At 34.9% G+C, this 20,259-nt stretch overlaps 3 protein-coding genes across 9 annotated transcripts; 2 read left to right on the top strand and 1 right to left on the bottom strand.

Moving 5' to 3' along the window:
- Positions 1-930: 930 nt before the first annotated feature.
- On the top strand, positions 931-4,625 carry LOC129292499 (uncharacterized). 5 transcript variants are annotated; one of them, XM_054930052.1, is made up of 5 exons: positions 935-1,222; positions 1,865-2,001; positions 2,498-2,641; positions 3,188-3,390; positions 3,522-4,625. In XM_054930052.1, the coding sequence occupies exons 2-5, from the start codon at positions 1,878-1,880 to the stop codon at positions 4,296-4,298; spliced, it is 1,248 nt and encodes a 415-aa protein (XP_054786027.1). In that variant the 5' UTR covers positions 935-1,222; positions 1,865-1,877; the 3' UTR covers positions 4,299-4,625. The 5 variants fall into 5 exon arrangements, with proteins under 5 accessions (XP_054786029.1, XP_054786027.1, XP_054786026.1 ...); XM_054930051.1 differs by having other exon boundaries at positions 936-1,222; positions 1,872-2,001; XM_054930050.1 differs by lacking the exon at positions 935-1,222 and adding an exon at positions 1,232-1,411 and having other exon boundaries at positions 1,872-2,001.
- Positions 4,626-6,178: 1,553 nt separating this feature from the next.
- On the top strand, positions 6,179-9,315 carry LOC129292571 (uncharacterized). 3 transcript variants are annotated; one of them, XM_054930138.1, is made up of 6 exons: positions 6,179-6,317; positions 6,443-6,599; positions 6,986-7,173; positions 7,260-7,500; positions 8,536-8,672; positions 8,759-9,315. In XM_054930138.1, exons 2-6 carry the CDS (start codon positions 6,476-6,478, stop codon positions 8,984-8,986), a joined length of 918 nt encoding a protein of 305 aa, XP_054786113.1. In that variant the 5' UTR covers positions 6,179-6,317; positions 6,443-6,475; the 3' UTR covers positions 8,987-9,315. The 3 variants fall into 3 exon arrangements, with proteins under 3 accessions (XP_054786113.1, XP_054786115.1, XP_054786114.1); XM_054930140.1 differs by having other exon boundaries at positions 6,989-7,173; XM_054930139.1 differs by having other exon boundaries at positions 6,198-6,317; positions 6,446-6,599.
- Positions 9,316-15,866: 6,551 nt separating this feature from the next.
- Positions 15,867-17,608, bottom strand: LOC129293440 (aquaporin PIP2-7). The gene is made up of 4 exons (XM_054931418.1): positions 17,197-17,608; positions 16,805-17,100; positions 16,545-16,685; positions 15,867-16,442 (listed from the first exon to the last, which is right to left on the bottom strand). Exons 1-4 carry the CDS (start codon positions 17,480-17,482, stop codon positions 16,323-16,325), a joined length of 843 nt encoding a protein of 280 aa, XP_054787393.1. The 5' UTR covers positions 17,483-17,608; the 3' UTR covers positions 15,867-16,322.
- Between the last annotated feature and the right edge of the window lie 2,651 nt (positions 17,609-20,259).

Consider the following 20,259-nt stretch of genomic DNA (forward strand, 5'->3'; position numbering starts at 1 on the left):
TTAATAGAGATACTTTTAAAAGAAAACAATGATTATATCTTGAAAGTTTACATTTTTTATCATTTAACATATCAAAAAATGTCTTACATTTTATAATGAATGGAGTAATAAATAAATAAATATGGAATCATAAGTATGATATATTTTAATACAAATCAAAAAGTATATTTAAAAAACTGTTTATGATTATTAGCATTTGAATTCTTGATACATTTTACAGTATATAAAATATAAAAATGTCACCCTATTTATAATTTTTTAAATAATATAATCTGTCATAAATTTATATCAATGTTCAAGGTACAATTTTTTGCCAGCTAGATATGATTATAATACCAAGGGGTTTTATTAAAAAAAAAAAAAACTAAGGCAAGGGCATATACCTCTAGTTTTAATGAAATTATTGTGTTTAAAATAAAGAATTCTTCTCAAATTGTATTGGGCCGAAGACATTAATCTCTTATAGCGTGATGAACCAACATTTGAATTCTTATTAAAAAAAGTATTCACATTTGTTATTTAACCCTAACTCAAATGAGATCTTCTTAAATAAAAAGACATATGTTAGCAATTTAAAAAATAAAGAACTAACAATAGTTGTGTTTAATAGGAGGGATTAATCCATCACAATGTAGCAAATTAAGTTTAAATCTTTATTAAAAAATACTTATATTTAATGATAGATAGTATTTTGAATAGATTGTTTGAAATAAAAGACAACTATGTGTAATAAAAAATATAAAATTTATTATTTTAAAAATACTTGTAAAATACTCCTTCCCACGTAATTATTGACGCTTTTTTATAAATAATTATTGACGCATTAAATGATATACTATTGACAGGATCCCAGAATAGTTAAACGTGGATTTCAATTGTCAATGAATGAAACAGCAACAGTTGCGTCAGACACGTAGCAGAGGTGGCAATGGGAAAAGGGAGGCCAGCCTGCTCGGGCGAGACCCTCTGGGGATTCTAGAAACCCACCATAAAATATTGAAAATTCCGGCATGAAATTCAACGGCATTCAAAACTTTCTCTCTCTTGTATCGTCCCATTCATTTTTTTTGCGTTATTAGTCAAACAGGAGACTCCTCAAAACTTCCCAGCTCTTACCGGTGTGGTCAGAAAACGGAGGCACGCATCACTACGCTTACTTCTCCTACATTGCTAAATTCTCCCCCAATTCTTAGCTTATCGTTTTGTTTTGGGGTCTCTTGCGGTAGGTAGCTCTTGGACTCTTCTCGTTCTTCCCCCCTTGGGATTTCAGTTTCATGGATACCTCTTCCTCTTCCTCTGGTCCTGTTTCGCGCTTTTCGTATTTTTAGCGGTGAACTGGCGCCCAAAGATGAATCTAACGTGCTCTGAAATTGATAAGTGGAGCCGTTTTGTTTGTTGCATCTATGCCAGTGTATTAATCAAATCGAGTCTTTATTATGTGATTTTGTTTTTTTCAAACAAGTTTTTGTCAGCAACGCTGATTTAACTTTATATCATGTAATTTATCTTGTTTCGCCGACAAAAATTCAGAGTGTATGGATAAGAAAAAGAAACAGAGAAGATGAGATGAGAAGGACGGAAAGGGAACAGTTTTCCTTTTTTTTAAAGTTTTAAAATTTGTGGGAATAGGGATCAATTTCCCTACGTTCCCCCTCAAATGAGTTAACTTCTATTTCTCTCCCTTCCTCTTCATTTCGCTCATTAAATATCCCAACAAGGGGAAGATATGTAGTTTTTTTCCCCCTAATCCATCCCCTCCACTTATATATTCCTTGACTGTTGTTTGTGTTCCCTTTTATTTTCTAGAGGGACTTGTTAGCACATGACTGTTGAATAATTTGAATTCCCTTTTATTTGTCTTGAGACTTTAGAAAGAGATGGCTCAGAACGGAAAAGTTATCTCAAACTGTGCACATGCTTCAAATCCTTACCATGAATGTTCGGAGGCTTGCTTGAGAAAGATCAAGGAAGGGAAGACACAGAAAAACCAAAAGAAATCAGGTTAATTCTACTCCATGTTTGCTCTGTTATCTGCTATCTAATTTTTTGTGGAGTGAAACCCACTTCTGCATTTCTGGCGGCCTACCATGAAACTTTGCCTTAGATTTTGGGTACATGCACTAATTAGATATAAATTAAGCAAGATTTGATTTCTTTTCTTTGTTGTAAAATACTGAGAGAGTAGTATGAAGTGCACCTTATATATGGTAATCATTTCCTGCGGAGTCTTTTTTTCTTTTTTGATTTTGCTCCCCTGCTTGTATAATTTGAACAGTAATTTTGGCATGCTCAGATTCATTTGGATTTATAAAATCCTCGGGACTTCACTTGTTACTCGTAATTATTGATTTATTGAATATTTGATAATATCATTGAACTTAAAGAGAATATATTGATGCTTCAAACTTTACCGAGTTGGGCATGTTTAATTCTCTCGGGATTATTTATGGCCATCAATATGTCAATACATGTAAAACCTTTATTTTTCTTTTTAAAGGTTACCCCAAAAGTGTAACCAACGGTGAGCTTGGCAAGAAGACTAATGAAGACAAACGAAGGCACTCATCTTGCCCAAAAGCATCTAATCCTTATCATGAATGTAATGAGAATTGCTACAAGGGAATTTCAACAGCCGAGTCAGGTTTTGCCAGCTTTTCTGTCTTCTTAAAATTAGAAGTGGTTCCCTGTTCTGTTAAAATTTTTGTGTCTAAATAATCTTCTAATCATAACATGCGGGTTCAAACAAAGAAAGTCATCACAAAGGATTGCCTGAAATTTTTTCCCGTGGCTCCTCTATAGTATTAAATATAATTATTGCTTCTGCTTAAAATTCGTCAGTAGTCTCCTTGATTTTATTGAAACTAGCTTGGGAATTAGCCAGGAACAGACAAGAATGAGAATGAGACGGACTGTGGTACCGTTAAGTTTTATTAAAAAACTTGCATTCAAATACAATAACATCCTTGACATCCAGATTTCATTCCACCATTTCACAGAGATAGATTTGTCTTCCTTGACAAAATATTATACTCTTCACCTCATCTGTACCATCTGTGAATTGGTTTGAAATGCTCTCAAAATAATGTCTACATGTATATCACTGTGAGAACTTAAAACTTCACAAATACATGTGGGCATGGACATACAATGATTATTGGTTGCTGATTCCAGTCCATTCCTGGTGCAGGTGCCAATAAGATGGTCAGGAGAAAGAAGCCAGAACCACCTGTTATTGACAGTGTTCCTGCCTCAAAAATTGGAGCAATTTATTTCTCTGATGTTTCATCACCAATAGCACATTATTCTGAAAAGAACGGGGCTGAGGTAGTGAGCAGTAAGAACGTATCTCCCAAGCCAGTTTCAAGAGAAATTCATCACGAAGAAATTGTGGTAGTGGCTCTCTTCTCTCTCATACTTCTCCAACAAACTCAATTTTTTCCTTTCTGTTCTTATTTTTCTTAACAAGCCCATGTGAGAGGCACAGTTAAATTTTGTCTCTTGCACTTCTGCGCCTTTGGCAGCCTGCCTTCCACAAAGACCTACCAAAGGATCATGCCAAGCAGCTTGGCAGCCCAAAACACACAAATCAAGAGGAGGAAAAAAATGGTTCTCAGAAGGTTTTTCCAATCACCTACGTTGATGACACAGGAGGTCTCACTGCTTCAAATGGTGGATCCATGGATTTTAGCAATGAAGACAGTGACGAGGATGGGATTGAATCCGTGGTTTCAGAATCCCGTGTTTCAATTGGAAGGTATCATGTGAAAGAAAGTTATGCTCCAATCCTGCAATCAATTTTTGACAAGTATGGGGATATAGGACAAAGCTGTCATTTGGAATCAGTTGCCATGCGCTCTTATTACATGGAGTGTGTATGCTATGTGGTTCAAGAGCTACAGTCCTCCTCACCAATGGAGTTAACGAAGCCCAAAGTCAAGGAATTATTAGCAATTCTTAAGGATGTTGAGTCTGCTAAACTCCGAGTAGCCTGGTTGCATAGTATCCTTGAAGAAATTGCTGAAAACATGGAAACCATCAATCAGCACCAGGAGGTGGAGATGGCAAAGGCTAGCTGTGATCGTGAAGTTGAGTCCCTGAGGAAAGAGCTGGAATCAAATTTGAAAACTTTGGCTCAGAAAGAACAAGAGGTCACTACTATCAAAACACGAATTGCTGATGCCAGAGATCGCTTGAAGGAGCTTGAGTTCCAGTCTTCCGAACTGGACAAGAGTATGCTGTCGATCAAGTCTGAGGTCGGTAAATTTGATAGTAAATCCTTGTTAGATGGGTTATTGTAGTACTGCTCCGGAGCAATTTCGTCTTTGAAATGTCCAAAAAATCAACTAGTAGTATATTCAATGAATAAATTCGTTAAGTTACATACATAAGCAGGGCAAGAACATGTAGAATAGGCATGCATCCTTATTGTTCTTCTATGCATTGTGTTACCACAGAACATTGCAATGTTGGGTACACATGATACTAGGCTTCAGTAGGCTTGTAAATCATATACATTTTGGGTTCATTTTGAAATCTGTGTTAAAACTTTATTTGTTGTACTGCAAGCATGGTGGGACTGATCTAAAGCGTACAATGTATCAATCTTATATCTCTGTTTCAAGTAATCTTCGTGATCAACTATTTTTCTTTTGTGTTCTTTTGGGGCCATATATGATTGAAAATAAGTTGCTTTTTATCCAATGGTCTGCAAGCCAATTAGCGTGATCCTGCAAAATCTGGATGAATAAGCTGAGGCATTCCTCTGAACTTGTTATTGAAATGAATTTCACATTCGCACGCTCCAAAAAAAAAAAAAAAAAAACTGACATGAGAAGTTTCATTTTCTCGGGACAGAACAAATACTCTCACTAATCAGTAATAAATGCCAAACCACCCCTACGGGCATTTTCATTGGGTATTTTTTTTATCAAATAATTAATATGGATGAACAAAATATACAAGCAATCATTTTCATACGAAATTTAAAATTTGTGTAGATAACTTTTTAAAATTTTAAATTTCATAATTGTTAAGAAATATAGACATCAGGGATGAAATAAGTTTCTGGCAAAAAATGGATTAAATAAATTAAATATTTGTTTAATAATTTTTTTGAAAAAATATAGATACATCTACCTGCTATCTTTTCACCGATTGATGTTAGCTAAAATTTACATTCTATATTTGTGTTTTACATTTTTATGAATATATTTCAATAAGCCATGTGAGGAATTCCATTGATGTATCTTTTATAGAATTGTTCATAATCTAATAGCTGATTTTTTTAATAAAAATATAAAGGTAGATCATTGAATAAAAAATATATATGCATCAAAGTTAAGTTTTTTTTTTTTAATCAATCAAAGTTAAGTTTTAGATGGATATTTTCAAATTAAATTTTCCACGGTGTTAGACAAATATATGCATTTGAGAGAAGATAAATATATATTTGAGTTTCAGTTTTTCATAATTATTATTATGAAACAAGAACAATTTTACAATTTTAAATTTTTCTAATGAGTAATTTATTTTTAAAATTTAAATAACTTAAATTTTATTTTAATTAGTTGAGAAGAGAAAGAGGGATTTTACATATTTTATTTTGGACCCGTTTATTTAAACTTTTTATTTTCATAAAAAATGTCACTTATTTTTCAAAAAATATCTTATATAATTTTATGATTTTTTAAAATTTAAAAAAATCATAAAAATCTACTTTAGATGGTCTTTAAAAATAATCCAATATAAAATATTATAAAATTATATCGATAAAAAAATCATAAAATTTAAAAATTATTAAACAATAACAATTTTTATTATTATCAGTTAGAAATAAAATAATTTTAACTTTTTTCAAAATCTTTTGAAATTAATTTTTTATTCCTAGACTGTCTAAAAATTATTTAAATAAATTGATCCACTAATTAAAAAAAATCTTATATTTAAAAAATATGAATTAAAGTTTTTAAAAATTTAAAAATATGATCAGTTTATGTTAATATATAAGGATTTATCATTAAAAATTTATAAAAAATTTATTATTAATATATAATGATATATTATTAATAAATATAATAAATTAATTATGTTATAAAATATAATAAATATTTTGTTATTTATTTAGTTTAGTGGATTATATTTACAAAAGTCCCAGATCATTTTTCCCTTTATCGATGACTATATCTACATTTATATATGGACAACTCACCCCAATGAACTGCCCGGCTTCGTTTACCTTGCTCTCCCTCGTTAACGTCTTAGGACTTAGGGTTCGGGAGGGCTATCTGAATTTTAGACCCAGGTGCTAAACCTAAACGGTACGATTTCATTAAAGAAAGATTTGATTACAGTTCTTTCGATTTCGGTGCCTTCTCTTGTTTTACAGAATGATTTTGGACATGAAATTTTTTTGATTAGGCTTAGAATCTTTGCCTATCTGCAGCAGGTACAAAGGAGATAATTTTTTTGCTAAAAAATGTCTGAAGAGCGAGCAGTACACCCTGATTGTCGAAATGCCAGCAATCCTTTCCATGAGTGCAGTGATTATTGCTTTAAAGTCATAGCTGAAGCCAAAACTAAGATGCAACTGAAGGAACCAGGTTAGTTTTTTCTTAATAATTTCAGACCTTTGTATTGATAACATTTCACTGACCAAGGTAATCGTTTGCCATGATAAAAATGAGGGATATTTTTCTCCGGTGGCGGGGTATTTTCTTGCTCTCTTGTTTAGTTGCGTAAATTACATTGCCGTTTACATAAGCTTTCACAGCCCTTTTGGCTGAAGCTTTTCTGCCTTTTGATTATAACAGTCGTTCGATGGGAGGGCACCATGATTAAGTATTCTGGAAAGCATCCCAAAAATATTGATTTCAATTTTGAAATTTGCGCTTAAGATTGCCGGACTGTATGGTATAATATTGTATTATTTGTAGAAATCATATTAGGCATGTCTTTTTTCATGCTTTTGATTTGTTACATCCATCAGAAGTTATGCTAGCCAGTGGCGATAGCAAGCTCGATCCCCCAGGTGACTCATACCCTGGGGAGGATATAGATGATGAAAAACCCTATCTTGATGAAGAGCAGTCTGATAGTGAACATGAAAATCCTGCAGCAGAAAACGCAAAACTTTCCAAGAGACAGAAAAAGTGGATGGAGTTGAGGAACAAGATGGTAAACTGTCGTAAATCGTAATTTTGAGCTCAAAGTTGATTTTATACCTACAAAATATAAATATTCATGTCTTGTTTCATTTGCAGCAAGAAGCAAAAAAGCGCAATCAAGTTGAAATTGCTGCTGAAAGAAAGAGGATGGAAGCTCCGGCTGAATCTAGGGGTATTTCAAAACAGAAGTGGCTTGAGGAGAGGAAGAAACAAATTGGGAAACTCCTAGATGCAAATGGCCTGGATATGACTAAAGCATATATGCTTGACACGCAAGAGGCAGCAGAAGAGAAATACAAGAAATGGGAGAAGGATCCTGCACCATTTGGCTGGGATGGTATGTTTTGCTCTTTTTCAAATAAATAAATAACTATGGCGTAATTAGTATTTTGTCCTTGTTGATGGTTGTGTTCTTTCCTCTAAGGTGCTTGTATGCATAGTTGCTAATTACTTCCCACTTATTTGCACAATGGTCTGAAGGCTAAGCTGCTTCTTAGGAACTAGACTCCCATAATGTTGAGATTGACATGAGAGGTGCTCAAAAAAGCCCCACACCTGGTTGTAGTGGCCTTGCCTGAATTATCAGGAGGCAAGGACCTCTTTCTGACATGGAGCGTTAAAAATTGATTTGAACTGATCACATTGAACTCCAAGAGAGGAGCACTTGTTTGTTGATCTTAATTGTTACTTTGTTTAGGCTAGATATTTAAAGCTTTTAAAGTTTTGGACCTACAAGTGTTAGATCTCTTTGTTCTGATATTTTTTTTGTCCCAAATGGGCTTAGATACGAGAACTCCATTTCATTGTGCAAAAATCTAGGGAGAAAACAAGAACCGACTTGGCCCGACCAAGCCAATGTTAGCAAACCTTTCAAGTTTTAATAGGCATGGTTTTGTTCAATTGAACCATTTCAAAGTAACTGAGATTCTTTGTTGTAGTGAATCAATTGGTTTCAGTTTTTTTTTTTTTTTTAAACCTTGACTTACTAATGAGTTATGGCTCCTCAACTTGCAGGTTTTTAGCCTCTCTAGTCTTTACCTGAAGCGATCATTTTCTTTTCTTTGGGATCATGCCTCTATGTGATTTAATATTTTTATTGTGATTTGTGAATGGAAACCTTTATATCTAAATTAAGTTGCAAGCTGAAGATGAGGATGCCTTTTGCATAAGAGAATCTTTACATTAACTATAGTACTTTACACTGAGAATACCACATTGGCAAATTGCACTTTGTTTTTGGGATATTTCTGTTTCTAAGTCTGTCTTGTTCTACTTGATGAACTTGCTATTAAGTTAGTAAGCTTATAGAACTCTGTTTATGGTTTTAGAGTGATTGTAATGGGGTATGAAGCTTATGTATTTTCTTGATCAGTTTTTAACCAGAAGACACTGTACAATGCATACAAGAAGCGAACCAAGAATATTGAGGTGGATTTAGAAGAATATAAGAAAATGAAAGAAGCTGATCCAGAGTTCTACCGTGATGCTTCAAGTCTGCAATATGGAAAGGTTCTCTACCAAAACCATACTTATTCCTCACAACGCCTGTTTTATGTCGTGCATTTTGTGATGGCTTATCTTTCCATTTACAACAGGTACCAAAGATCTCACAGGACAAGATTGACCGGATGGTACAGGAACTGAAGGACAGGGAAGAGAAACTCAACTCATTTAGCAGGAGAAGAAAGTTTCATGAAGAGAAGGATATTGACTCGATTAATGATCGGAATGAGCATTTCAACAAGAAGATTGAACGAGCATTTGGGAAATACACGTTGGAGATCAAAAATAATCTGGAACGAGGAACTGCGCTGCCTGACTAAGGCTTCTGCTTGTGTAATGCTTTTTGTTGCACCTTGTATAAGTCAAAAGCTCACGCCGGGAGGGAAGGTTGTAAAAATTTTTACCATACAATGCAAATAATGATTATAATTATTACTCTGTTGTCGGGTGAGCCTTGTCAAGATCGCTTTCTGGATCAAGTCATTTCAAGTTCAAGGGGGTGACCTTTGTGACCAGACATTTTTATGGCTTTTTTAATTCATGTAATGTGCAGTGGTTGGAGTTATTGCTGGAGAGGTGTACGCTACAAATAATGTACTGTAGCTCGCTTGTTCTGCGTGTCGTTTGGAATCTAGTTTTGTTCGGCTTCCTTCGTGCTTTACTATTACGAATGTTAATTTGTAAGGGTGGTCAACGAGACCCAGTGCAAATGCTCTGTAGGATATTTCAATCGACTGCTTCCGGAATCAATGAAATTTGGCTTTGCCTAATCTATCCCACACTCGTGCATTTCTTGGTTTCTCCTAAAGGCGACTTCGGCTTCGAATCGAAGTGAAAAGTGAGCTTGACACCATTATTAGAAACGGGGCCAGCGGTGGCTTGACTCTGAACGTTAGGATATAAGAACGGTGCTTGATAAAAGGCACGAGGAATGAATGACGCAGCATAATCTCACAAATTGAGGAGTTGTTGCTACCGTTAAAGCAAGGCTCAATCTAATTGCTCATGTTTCCCGCTATTGCCAATCAAGTTTATAAAAATAACATACTAATCCTGAAACTGAAACCAAATAATTCTCACGTGATATTTTTCACAACGTTTTGAAAAAAGAGACCATACACAAAATACTTTCGTTCTTGTGACATCATGAGGTGGCCAACCTCTGTGAACGCCGCAGATTCTGGCCTGCATCCATTGCAGGGCTCCGGCATCAATTCTAATGGTTAACGACTGTTATCTTATCCGCCAACCAATCAGTAACTTCGACATGTGATAGTTGGAAGTTTCTCGAACTCTCCTTCTCATCACCTCATTTTCTTCTTCATTTTCCTTGGGGTTGGGTTGGTTGGAGTTAAATTTCGTTTCAATGTAAATATTTACGTTTCTTTACTGTAAGAACCTCAATAATGTGAGGTCATAATGTGATGTGATTACGCGCACAAACACACACAAATAAGGAACTATGGAGGTGGACTGATTTTGAACTGGACACACTCGCTTCACACAGGGCCACACGTTGGGGTACAAGAGAGTAAATGTTTCGGTTATGTTTGTCTATTGTGAGCTATGAACTTGCCACTCCTGTCAGCATGTTCACTACACGTGAAAAGGATGTACAAGATGTAGATCCCGTGGAACCCAGAGAGGTGAATTTGGATGAATTTTACTTAATTTAGGGGGGATGAGAAAGAAATGAACATTTTATTTGTATGTATCTTTCTCTTTAAATTTGACGTGTATTCTAATCTGTCATTTTCCAATTTTAGGAGTCCGGCATTCATTCATATGTGCATCTATCAAAATCTCAGGTGAAATCAACTTTAAAGGGTGCTTCATCATTCGGAAACAGAAACCAGCAACTACCACATAACAGGGAGGAGGACGTATATATTTCTAGAGATTGATAGTGCAGTAAGCAAAGAAGGAACAAGCGCTTGCTGTCACTATAAAAAAAATTAACTTCCAGCAGCAACAAAAGTTGTTGGAAGTGGAGTCATCAAGAACGCCAATGAAAATTGTTGGAAGATGGGTTTCTGCTATAAAATTGGCGGTTTGCCTCCTGTTATGATGACTTAAGTTCAAAGCATTGTGCTCGTGTCCTCTGTGAGTGTTCGAGGATGGGGATCAATGAAGTTCAAATCTTCTCGTATTGTGCCTATGCTATAGGCTTAGTTATTAGGGATACTTCATGTAATATCCTAGAAATTTAAATATGATTAACTAAGCTTAATGAGGGTAATTAAGTTTATTGACATGGTGTATGACCAAAGGGGTCTAACTTGTGTAATTGATTATGATTTCAGCCTTAAATGCGGGTTCAAAGTGAAGTTGGACCACCTAAGCATCAAAAGTGGAAGAAAAGGTGAAAAAAGGTTCTCTGTGCCACATGCTGCAGCATGAGGAACGTCCACCGTGGAGCACAGAGGCAACCAATGTGAGCTGAGCCTCTCTGTGCCATGCATCACGATGCACGGCCAAAATTCAAACTACATCAATTTGTGTCTGTGTGAAAGAAAACAAGAGGAAAAGAAAAGGAGAAAACGAAAGGCACTAGATTGCTCTGCTAGGATACTTGGAAACCATTGGTGATATTTTGAAACTTCCTAATACCCAAGGTAAATATATTATGTCTTCCTCATCCCTTTTCTTCCATTTTTATAAGAAGTTAAGTTAGGGTTTGAGTTGGAAGAGTGATTTTCGATCCATATGAGCTAAGGGTCTAAACCCATTGGCTATAATGGATATAATGAAGGTTGATTAGACTATTTAAACCTTGTATTAATGATTTTGTGAGTTGTTAGTGGTTGCGAACCATTAATATCTAAAATGAGAAATAAATAAGGTAGTTGAAAGTATTTGATAGCCATTAATAGTGGTTTAATGGCTCATTAATGACAATATAGGTAATTGGAATTTAGTGAACTCATTGGGTATTATTGATAGTGAATTTATGATATTGATGGAATGAGAATGTGGAGTTAAATGTTAAAAAATTTACTCAAAGAAGGATATTGATGAATGTCCTAGAGATTGGTTGTAGATTTGTCTAATTCTAGCACTATTCAAACTAAATTGGAAGCTTATATTTTGAGGGATAAACCTTTGACCTTTCAAAAATTTAAAGTAATTAGGGAAAAATCTTGTTTTTATAGTTATATGTTTATTATTGTTTATTGAGTTAAACCATTTGAAAATTATTTAGGTGGTTGAGAACCCGTTGATGCAAATGTTGCAATGTGTTGTATTGTGATATGAATCTTGTATATGAGTATGGAGAAATTATATGCATGTTTGTATAATTATGATTGATATTGAGATTTAAGAGCATGCTTATATGTGAATGATGAAATAATTGATATGTGTTGTATAGTGAAAAGAGCATGCTTATGGATGAGATATGAGATGAATTGTTAGTTAAATTGTATAATATGTTTAATATGTGCATTGTATGATCATTGGTGAGAGTTCACCTAAGGAGAAGAGTAGATTGATAAATTTATGTGGTATTGGTGGCTTATTGTTGGAATTGAAAGCTTGCCTAGGCATTAATTGTTGGAATCAGGAGGTAATCATTGTCTAATGGTTGATTGAAAATTGTCCCACTTATTCTTTAAGGAACTCGAATCTAATTAGTCTCCACAAATTCATGAGGAGGCTGGATTAAGGGTATGACATCCCATAATTGTTAATATTAAGATAAACCGTGGTACACAAGTGAGTGAGTTAATCTTGGGCTGGTAGCTCCTCAGAAGTGAAAAGTTGGGCTAGACTGAGTTACGAGCGTAGCCACTAATAGCCATCAGTTTCATATTAGAAGTAACAGGAGGATATAAGATTGGCATTGATCATACATTTAGTCCTAGCCACATGATTGTTATCATTATGGTTCGATGTGTTTAGGGACGTATGGTTGTTATTCTTGCAATCCCAAAATGTTTATTTGTGATATATCAATTATAGGTATTGTATGCTCGGTCACATGGTTATTATTGTTGTGGTCGAGGCTATACTTGCTATATATTTAAGTGATAACTGAGTTTATTGCCATTTATATTCATTGATATGCAACTATATTAGATTAGATAGATCTTAGTTACTAAGTGGTTGTACTTACCCTTCATTCTTCAATATTTTTAGGGCCTAACTCATCGTATCAAGATAAGAAAAAAGACTAGAGGCTTAGAATTCTGAGTAATTCCTATTAATAGGCCTCTTAGATTTATTTTGATGTGTATTTAAGTTGTTAATTTGTCAACTAGGACTCATATTATTGTTTTGATCTACTTGCATTATTATTGTAAAAATTATGTGTATTTTGTACCTTGAGTTAGTGATATGTGGTTGTAAAACTTATATAGGGCCGAAATAATTATTTAAGTAAAGTGTATTGTGGTTGTTTTGGGATAAATATTTATGCAAAGTTTTCCCCCTTGTGTTTTTGTGAATTCAAGGGTTGATGGTTAAATTTATGATAAGTGTATTTTTGAATGGGTGTGGTGTGTTACACGATTCCAAAATGATTCATTGAGTGTGATCTAAATGTTGGTGTAGGTTTTTTGCATGTGTGAGAGTTTAGGTACCTTAGTTGTGAGTTTTTGTGAAAAGGGAGTGAAATTGGTAATAGGTGTCCAACTTTTGATAGAAAATGAATTTGGTTGTGAAACTTGTAACATTAGTTAGAGCTAAAAAAAAGTTTTCTGTAGACACCTAGATCACCTTAATCAAACGTCGAACAGAGATTTAAGACGCATCAGAAGCTCGTCTCCAATGTTGTCAAACTTGTGCAATACACTGCGGCATGTGGCATAGAGGCAACATGCCTCGACGTACCTGCAATTAGCCGCAGCGCACGTGCAGTTTCTGCACAATTCACTGTTTTGATATTTTATGCATGTTTTGATTCTTCCTTTCACTCTTAGGATTTCGCAGCTATTTTAAACTCTAATTTGAATATATTGAAAGAGTATGAGAGTAATTTTAAATATTAAAATCTTGGAATCTCATTTGTGCAAATTGTGAAAACTTGATAATCCTTGTTGAGTTTAGATCCTTAGTTACCTTGGTTTGGGGTTAATGGTAATTAGAGTAGGGAGATTACACCCCGCATAGCCATCCCTATCATGATCTATTACATGAAACCGCTAAACTAGAATACTAGTGGGTGGATTTTTTGTAGCTAATTTAAATTTCATATTTAGAGACCAAAATAGATGTGCTAATAGGTTAGCTTATTTTGCACAGGTTATGCCAGACCAATCTTGTTTCTTAACTCACCATCCATCTTGGGTTCAAGAGGTGGAGTAAGGAAGAAACAGGTTCTTTACAAGAACCACGATGTTAGTTCTTGTGATCAATGAATCCCTGGATTGGAGAGGGATTCATGTGATGAACCTATGGCCTTATTTGGTATACAGGTATCAATTTAGAGAGATTGAAATTGAGATTAGGAATGAGATTGGGATTAGAATTGAAACTAGGAGTAGAAATGAGGTTTTAAAATCATGTTTGCTATGGAGTAATATTTGCGAGGAATATTTCCTTTTATTTTATTTTATTTTATTTTATAATTAAATATAAATTATGAAAGATTGTAATGCCCCTTAAAATTTAAAAAAAAATTGATTAGAAGATATTACCCACCCTTCTGGAGAAACCACTAGTTTTGATGTAATTTGGGCCATTCTTCATGATCGTATTGCACAATCCTCGCATCCTTTTTCTATTATTTCCCATTACTCTCTCTGTGTATGGATTGATTCTTAAGCTTATTGCTATTCACATTCATGGCGAATTGTGACCATAGTCTCTCGACTCTCTCTCTTTCTCTCTTAAGGACAAAGCTAGGTCCTCCTTTTACTTGTTGTATTGCTGCTTCCACCACCACACGACTGTCAAGTCTAGGACATATCGAAACTCGTCACACTTCAAGGGCAAGCATAATGACTCCATCTAGCGGATTAGATCCCGCCAAGGTCGCCGCCATTAGAGGAGAGGCTTCGGTTGTCAATCATTCTCCTCTTTCTCTCATCTTCGATCTCCTTCTCTCTTCAAATCTTGCAGTGGCATTAGTAAAGGATGACATTGGCATTGATGGATGAGAGAGGTGTCGGGGTTGCTTGGTCTGAAAGTGCGTCGACTGAGTAAGGGTCGAGGGAGAGAGATGAAGGTGAGAGGTAAGAGCAATTTAGTTTGAAAATAATCAAACTCAGAATTAATTTTTCAATGTTAAGGATAAGTGGTATTGGATAATCCCACCTATTCCCACTTAGGTGAAATTAAGATTTTTCATTCTCTCATACCAAACATAAAATGGTGAGATTATTTACTTCCAATATCAATCCCACACTTTCAATCCTAACAAATAGGGCCTGTGTTCAACTGAGTTGGGATTCAACTTGTTTCGATGCTCTTCACATATATAAGAATTGAAAGCCTATTATCATTTTTGAATAGTTGAAATTTAATTTTCATAATTTAAATTTATAATTTTTTTACATTTTTTAAATAAAAAAATTGTTTTTTAAAAAAATATTTTTATTTTATTATTTAAAATTATATTTATTAATTTTAGAAATCTCTTTTAAATATAAATTTAAATAAAACTTGAAGCTTGTCTTAAACATGTTCTGAAAAAAATATATATATATATATATATATTTAAAAGATATTTTTAATCTCTCTTATCATTCAACACAATAACATCAAAATATTTAAAAATACTTCTATTTTTTATTTTTTAAAATAATATTTTTTTTATTTTTTAAAAATAGTCTTTAGAACATGTTAAAAAAAAAAAAAAACTGTTTCAAAAAACAGACTGTTCAACAGGGCCTTAATACTTATCAACTGACCCCCACAGTTCAGCCTTAAAAGACGCGACAGACATCCTTTGTTCCACCTTCTATTGCAACTTGCAACTCTCTTCTCTTATAATTATTAATATTAGTTTTTCGGGTAAAACTTTAAATAGCAAGCTGAAAAACGCGCCCACTCCCTCCTCGTGAATAATAATAGAGTAATACTCTATTTTGTTGTTCTCTCACTCGTAGAAATTAGAAATTAATGCTTTTCTTGTTTTATTTATAAATTATTTTTCAACGTCTTTTACTAACATTAAAAAAAATAAAATTTATTAATCACATAAAAATTTAATTATTTCCCAATTATACTTCTCTTAAATACAAATATTTTAGTAACAAATTGATCAAATAAAAAAATTGCTATAAAAATTTAACAAAGATGACTTGTATAAAACCAAAACAAATAATACGCTCTACCTAAGTAAACAAGTGCAGGAGCAATCCAATATCCAATTAACAGGAGGGATGCGGTGGCCAACTGACAGTCGGAAGCTTCTCGAACTTCCCTATTTCCTTTTAATAATGCCGATCCCGTTCACGCGACTCTTCTCATTACGTTCACGTTGATGTGCGGTTCTTTTGTTATGATGAGAAGACGAAGGTTGTATACTAATTTAACAAAAGAAAGAAATACTACACATACCCGGCCAAAAGCCAGCAGCAGCAAACTAGATATTGCAAGTTCTACACCAGAAAAAGATAATAAGCAAAATTACAAGTCATAATCACATCTGATCCACACAAAACAAACGAATAAATGATTAATTAACGCATCCACGACTTTCTTCAATTGTTTTTAGTTGCTGGGGTTGCTTCGGAACGATCCCAACGCCTTGATAGCCGCTGCTCTCAGAATATACTGGTGATACGCTGCCGCCGCCAATGCTCCTACGAATGGACCTACCCAGAAGATCCACTGCATCCAACCACGCATGCCAACCCGTCAGCATTTAATATTAATCCTGATATATAGAAACTAATCTTAGCATAATATTAGAGTTCAACAGAAAAATCTAACCTGGTCGTCCCAAACTTTGCCGTTGTTGAAGATAACAGCAGCACCGAAGCTCCTTGCAGGGTTTATGCCCGTACCGGTGATCGGGATGGTAGCCAGGTGAACCATAAAAACAGCAAATCCAATTGGCAATGGAGCCAAAACCTGCAACCCACATACAGTAATTTACATTACATACAGAAGCAGAAACGTACAACAGATAATTGCATCGCCACCAGACTAGCTAGTACTGTGTACAGTATGTACAGAAGCATCAAACATACAGGAACGTGAGAGTCACGGGCGCTTCTCTTGGGATCAGTGGCGGAGAAAACGGTGTAAACCAGTACGAAGGTTCCGATAATCTCAGCGCCTAGAGCAGTGCCTTTGCTGTAGCCAGAGTCCACTTGGTTAGCGCCACCACCGAGCGAGTTGTACGAGTGCTTCATGAACGCCTTCACCAGCCCAGTACCGCAAATAGCTCCCAGGCACTGAGCCACCATATACGCCAAAGCTCGAATGAGCGACACCTTCCTGGCCAAGAACAACCCGAACGTAACCGCAGGATTGATGTGGCCACCTACGAACACGCATGCCCGAACAAGTTAAGACAAATCGCTTCAGACGTCACAGTACACTAGATGGTGCAGAAATTGGGAGATTGGGTTGAACTTACCAGAGATACCGGCGGTGCAGTAAACGAGGACGAAGATCATGCCACCGAAGGCCCAAGCGATGCCTAGGAGGCCCACACTGTCGCAGGGGCCGGGCTGCTTTTTGTGGCCGATAACGGTGGCGATGGTGACGTAGAGGAAGAGAAGGGTGGCGATGAACTCGGCGATGAGGGCCCTGTAGAAAGACCAAAGCTTGAGCTCGGCCACATCTAGGAGAGGAGCCGGTGGAGGGTCTACGTAGTCTTTGCCATGGTGGGTTTGGCCCTCCTCGCTCACCTCCTTCGACATGTTTCTGTATGAAATGAAAGGGCACCTACGATTGGAAGAAGAAAGCTGTGTCGAGTAGGGAAGGAGAGGACGGATGGTGCTCGAAGAAGAGGGAGATGGCCAAAAGCTGGGTTAAAGACAACGGAGAGTTTCGAATAAAATGGGCAGTAACAGGAAAGTTTTTTAAAGGGGGGAGGGGGTGAGGTGGGACCCGCATGAACAGCAAGACCATGTGAAGAGAGAGAGAGAGAGAGAGAGAGAGAGAGAGTAATCATGGCAACAAGGGTAGGGCTAAGTTTGCCTTTGTCAGCCTGGAAACCACAATAGTCCCAATAGGTCCACGCCTTGCAACGGTCATTTCTTGTCTTGTCCCTGTGGTCCCCTCCCTCTATCCAACTCTCGTAGCAGCCAGCTTGGCATCTTTTGCTTCATTTTCAAGCCAAAACGTTTATTACAAACGTTAGCCCCGGTAACACTGTGTGTTTTTACTGTTTGGTTAAAGGGGCGAAAACCTGCGTGCTTTGGAGGTAGAATGACCGTTGGGTATTGAACTAATAATGGAGCAACTTAGGGCTGCACAAAGGATACACTGAATTTTAACTTAAGTTAAAGTTTAATTTTTTTTATAAAAAGTGTTGAATTAAATAATTTATAATCCGATGTTATCAAATAATAATTTAAAAATTAATAAAACTGGATTTAATTTATAAAATTTAAAGACTGATCCTAACAATCTATTACTCACTTAACTTTTTTTTACTTTTTTTTCTATAAGAGATAATAATTTATTTTAACCTAATAAATTCAATTAAAATAATAAGATCACTTATAATCATAATAAATTTAAAATAATTTTCAACAAGAAAAAAATTTTAATTACAATCTAAATGATTTAAATTTATAACTTCAACAAAAATAATACTCAACAAACTTCAATAACATCATATTATAATAATAATTTAGAAATAAACTCAATATATCTTCATACAGTCATCTCTCTAACATAAATTACACTTAAAATATTTTTAAAAAATAAATTAATTATAATTATATTAAATAAATTAATGGGATTGGATTGAATCAAGTGTTCCAAATATTCAATCTTTTATTCAATTCAACTCAAAAAATAATTTAATCTTTTTAAATTTTTTAATTTTGAAAAACTAATGTTTATGAAAATTAAATAGGACTGGATCATCTTAAGATCAAGTGGATCGGATAGGACTGAGCGCAGTCCTAGAGCAACTTATCCACCTCAAAAAATGGTTTCCGTTGCGTGAAAGAAGGGCTCGCAGGGCGTAGGTGGACCCAACCCCGCCCTCCACTCCAAGAAAAAACAACATGCTATCTAAATGCAATTGAGAAATCCATTATGGAACTCACTTTTGTTAATTTTGAGAATTTTATATTTTCACAAGAATGACAAATTTATTTTTTTAAATGGAAAGGCGGGATAAGAATAAGAAAAAAAAGAACATGAAAGATGATGAGGCATGAAATGGCATTCCCATCCTGGCTTGAAAGAAGTTGCCAGCAACATCATTTATTTGGGTTACCCAAGATGTGGTCTTCTTTCTACTTCTAGTATCGTCTTTTACTCTGTCTTCTTGCCGTTTGCCTCGTCCTCATCCCCCAACGGCAATTCCCCCCGCCCCCCTTCTTTTTAAAGACATCACATGGATCGAATTGGTTTGTTTCTTTTTTCTTTTTAATATATGGCACATCAATTCATGAAAAGAAATTAAGATTTAGTCATATTTAAAGTTAAGGGACTTTTATAATCATACAAAAAAATATTATAGATCATAGTAATAAAATTATCGCAAGATATCCAATAGCCTAAGTGATTAATGCATTTATTTATTTCTTTATAAATATGATCAAAAGTAATTACCCAATCTCTCACAGTGAGATCATCTAAAGTAGTGGTGGCTAATGAGAGATAATGCTTCCATTGAGTATGAATGAACATTAACTTTGGATAATTTTTCATTCTAGCAAATGATAAGGTCTTTGTAGATTCTCATAAATCCAATTGCTGTGCTAAGTTAATAGACAATATGCTTGAAAAAACTTTTGATCCAATTTCTCTTATTGTCTCTAATGATGCCATGGCTCCACAAGCAACAGTGCCATTAATGTTAACTAGACCATCAGTGTTTAATCTAACCCATCCAATTTCAAGTGATTTTCAAGTAACATCAAACTAGTACTTCTTTTATTTAAATGATTGACTTAGGAAAGAAGTTTCATGTCATTGTTGATTTGTTGATAGTTGAAGAAGGCAATATCACTATCTAGATCTCATCTTCAAAGTAGAGTTTCTTGCATATAGTTTTCTAAATATTCCAGCAAGCTTGAGCAAAAAGATTCTACCAAGGTGTTCTTCTTGTGTTCAAGCTCCTTACTTCATTCTTTAAGTGATTTTGATCCTTATGAGTTTTCAAGGTTCTGCAGGCAGATTTAATGAAAAAGTTATCATCAAAAGAGAGCCTCCAAATAAGAACATCGTTTTCATTTTGGTGATTGGGAGGTCATACAATCGATATATATACTTGATCACATTAGAGTGAAGGTAATGTCTTAGGAGATCTATATTCCATCCTCTTGCATTATTGCATAGATCAGAGACTCTAGCATAAAGGATAGAGTTAGCATTGAGGAAAGCATATTTAACAAAAGGTTTTGGGGGCGAAGACCATTTATCGTACTAAAAAAATATTTGATTTCCTTTACCAACTTTCCAACCAACATGATACATAAATTTTTCCTAAATTTTGCATATACTACTCCAAGTA

The sequence above is a fragment of the Prosopis cineraria genome, unplaced genomic scaffold, assembly GCF_029017545.1.
Source record: "Prosopis cineraria cultivar Desert tree isolate PC_DT_omini unplaced genomic scaffold, ASM2901754v1 PC14, whole genome shotgun sequence".
In the NCBI taxonomy this organism is placed as follows: domain Eukaryota; kingdom Viridiplantae; phylum Streptophyta; class Magnoliopsida; order Fabales; family Fabaceae; genus Prosopis; species Prosopis cineraria.

Coding starts and splice junctions, on each gene's coding strand:
- LOC129293440 (XM_054931418.1), bottom strand. CDS start 17,482: ATGTCGAAGGAGGTGAGCGAGGAGGGCCAAACCCACCATGGCAAAGAC. Junction 17,101..17,196: donor CTGCACCGCCGGTATCTCTG/GTAAGTTCAACC, acceptor GCGTGTTCGTAG/GTGGCCACATCAATCCTGCG. Junction 16,686..16,804: donor CCCGTGACTCTCACGTTCCT/GTATGTTTGATG, acceptor TGTGGGTTGCAG/GTTTTGGCTCCATTGCCAAT.
- LOC129292499 (XM_054930050.1), top strand. CDS start 1,349: ATGAATCTAACGTGCTCTGAAATTGATAAGTGGAGCCGTTTTGTTTGT. Junction 1,412..1,871: donor TTTGTTGCATCTATGCCAGT/GTATTAATCAAA, acceptor TTGAGACTTTAG/AAAGAGATGGCTCAGAACGG. Junction 2,002..2,497: donor GAAAAACCAAAAGAAATCAG/GTTAATTCTACT, acceptor TTCTTTTTAAAG/GTTACCCCAAAAGTGTAACC.
- LOC129292571 (XM_054930138.1), top strand. CDS start 6,476: ATGTCTGAAGAGCGAGCAGTACACCCTGATTGTCGAAATGCCAGCAAT. Junction 6,600..6,985: donor GATGCAACTGAAGGAACCAG/GTTAGTTTTTTC, acceptor TACATCCATCAG/AAGTTATGCTAGCCAGTGGC. Junction 8,673..8,758: donor CAAGTCTGCAATATGGAAAG/GTTCTCTACCAA, acceptor CATTTACAACAG/GTACCAAAGATCTCACAGGA.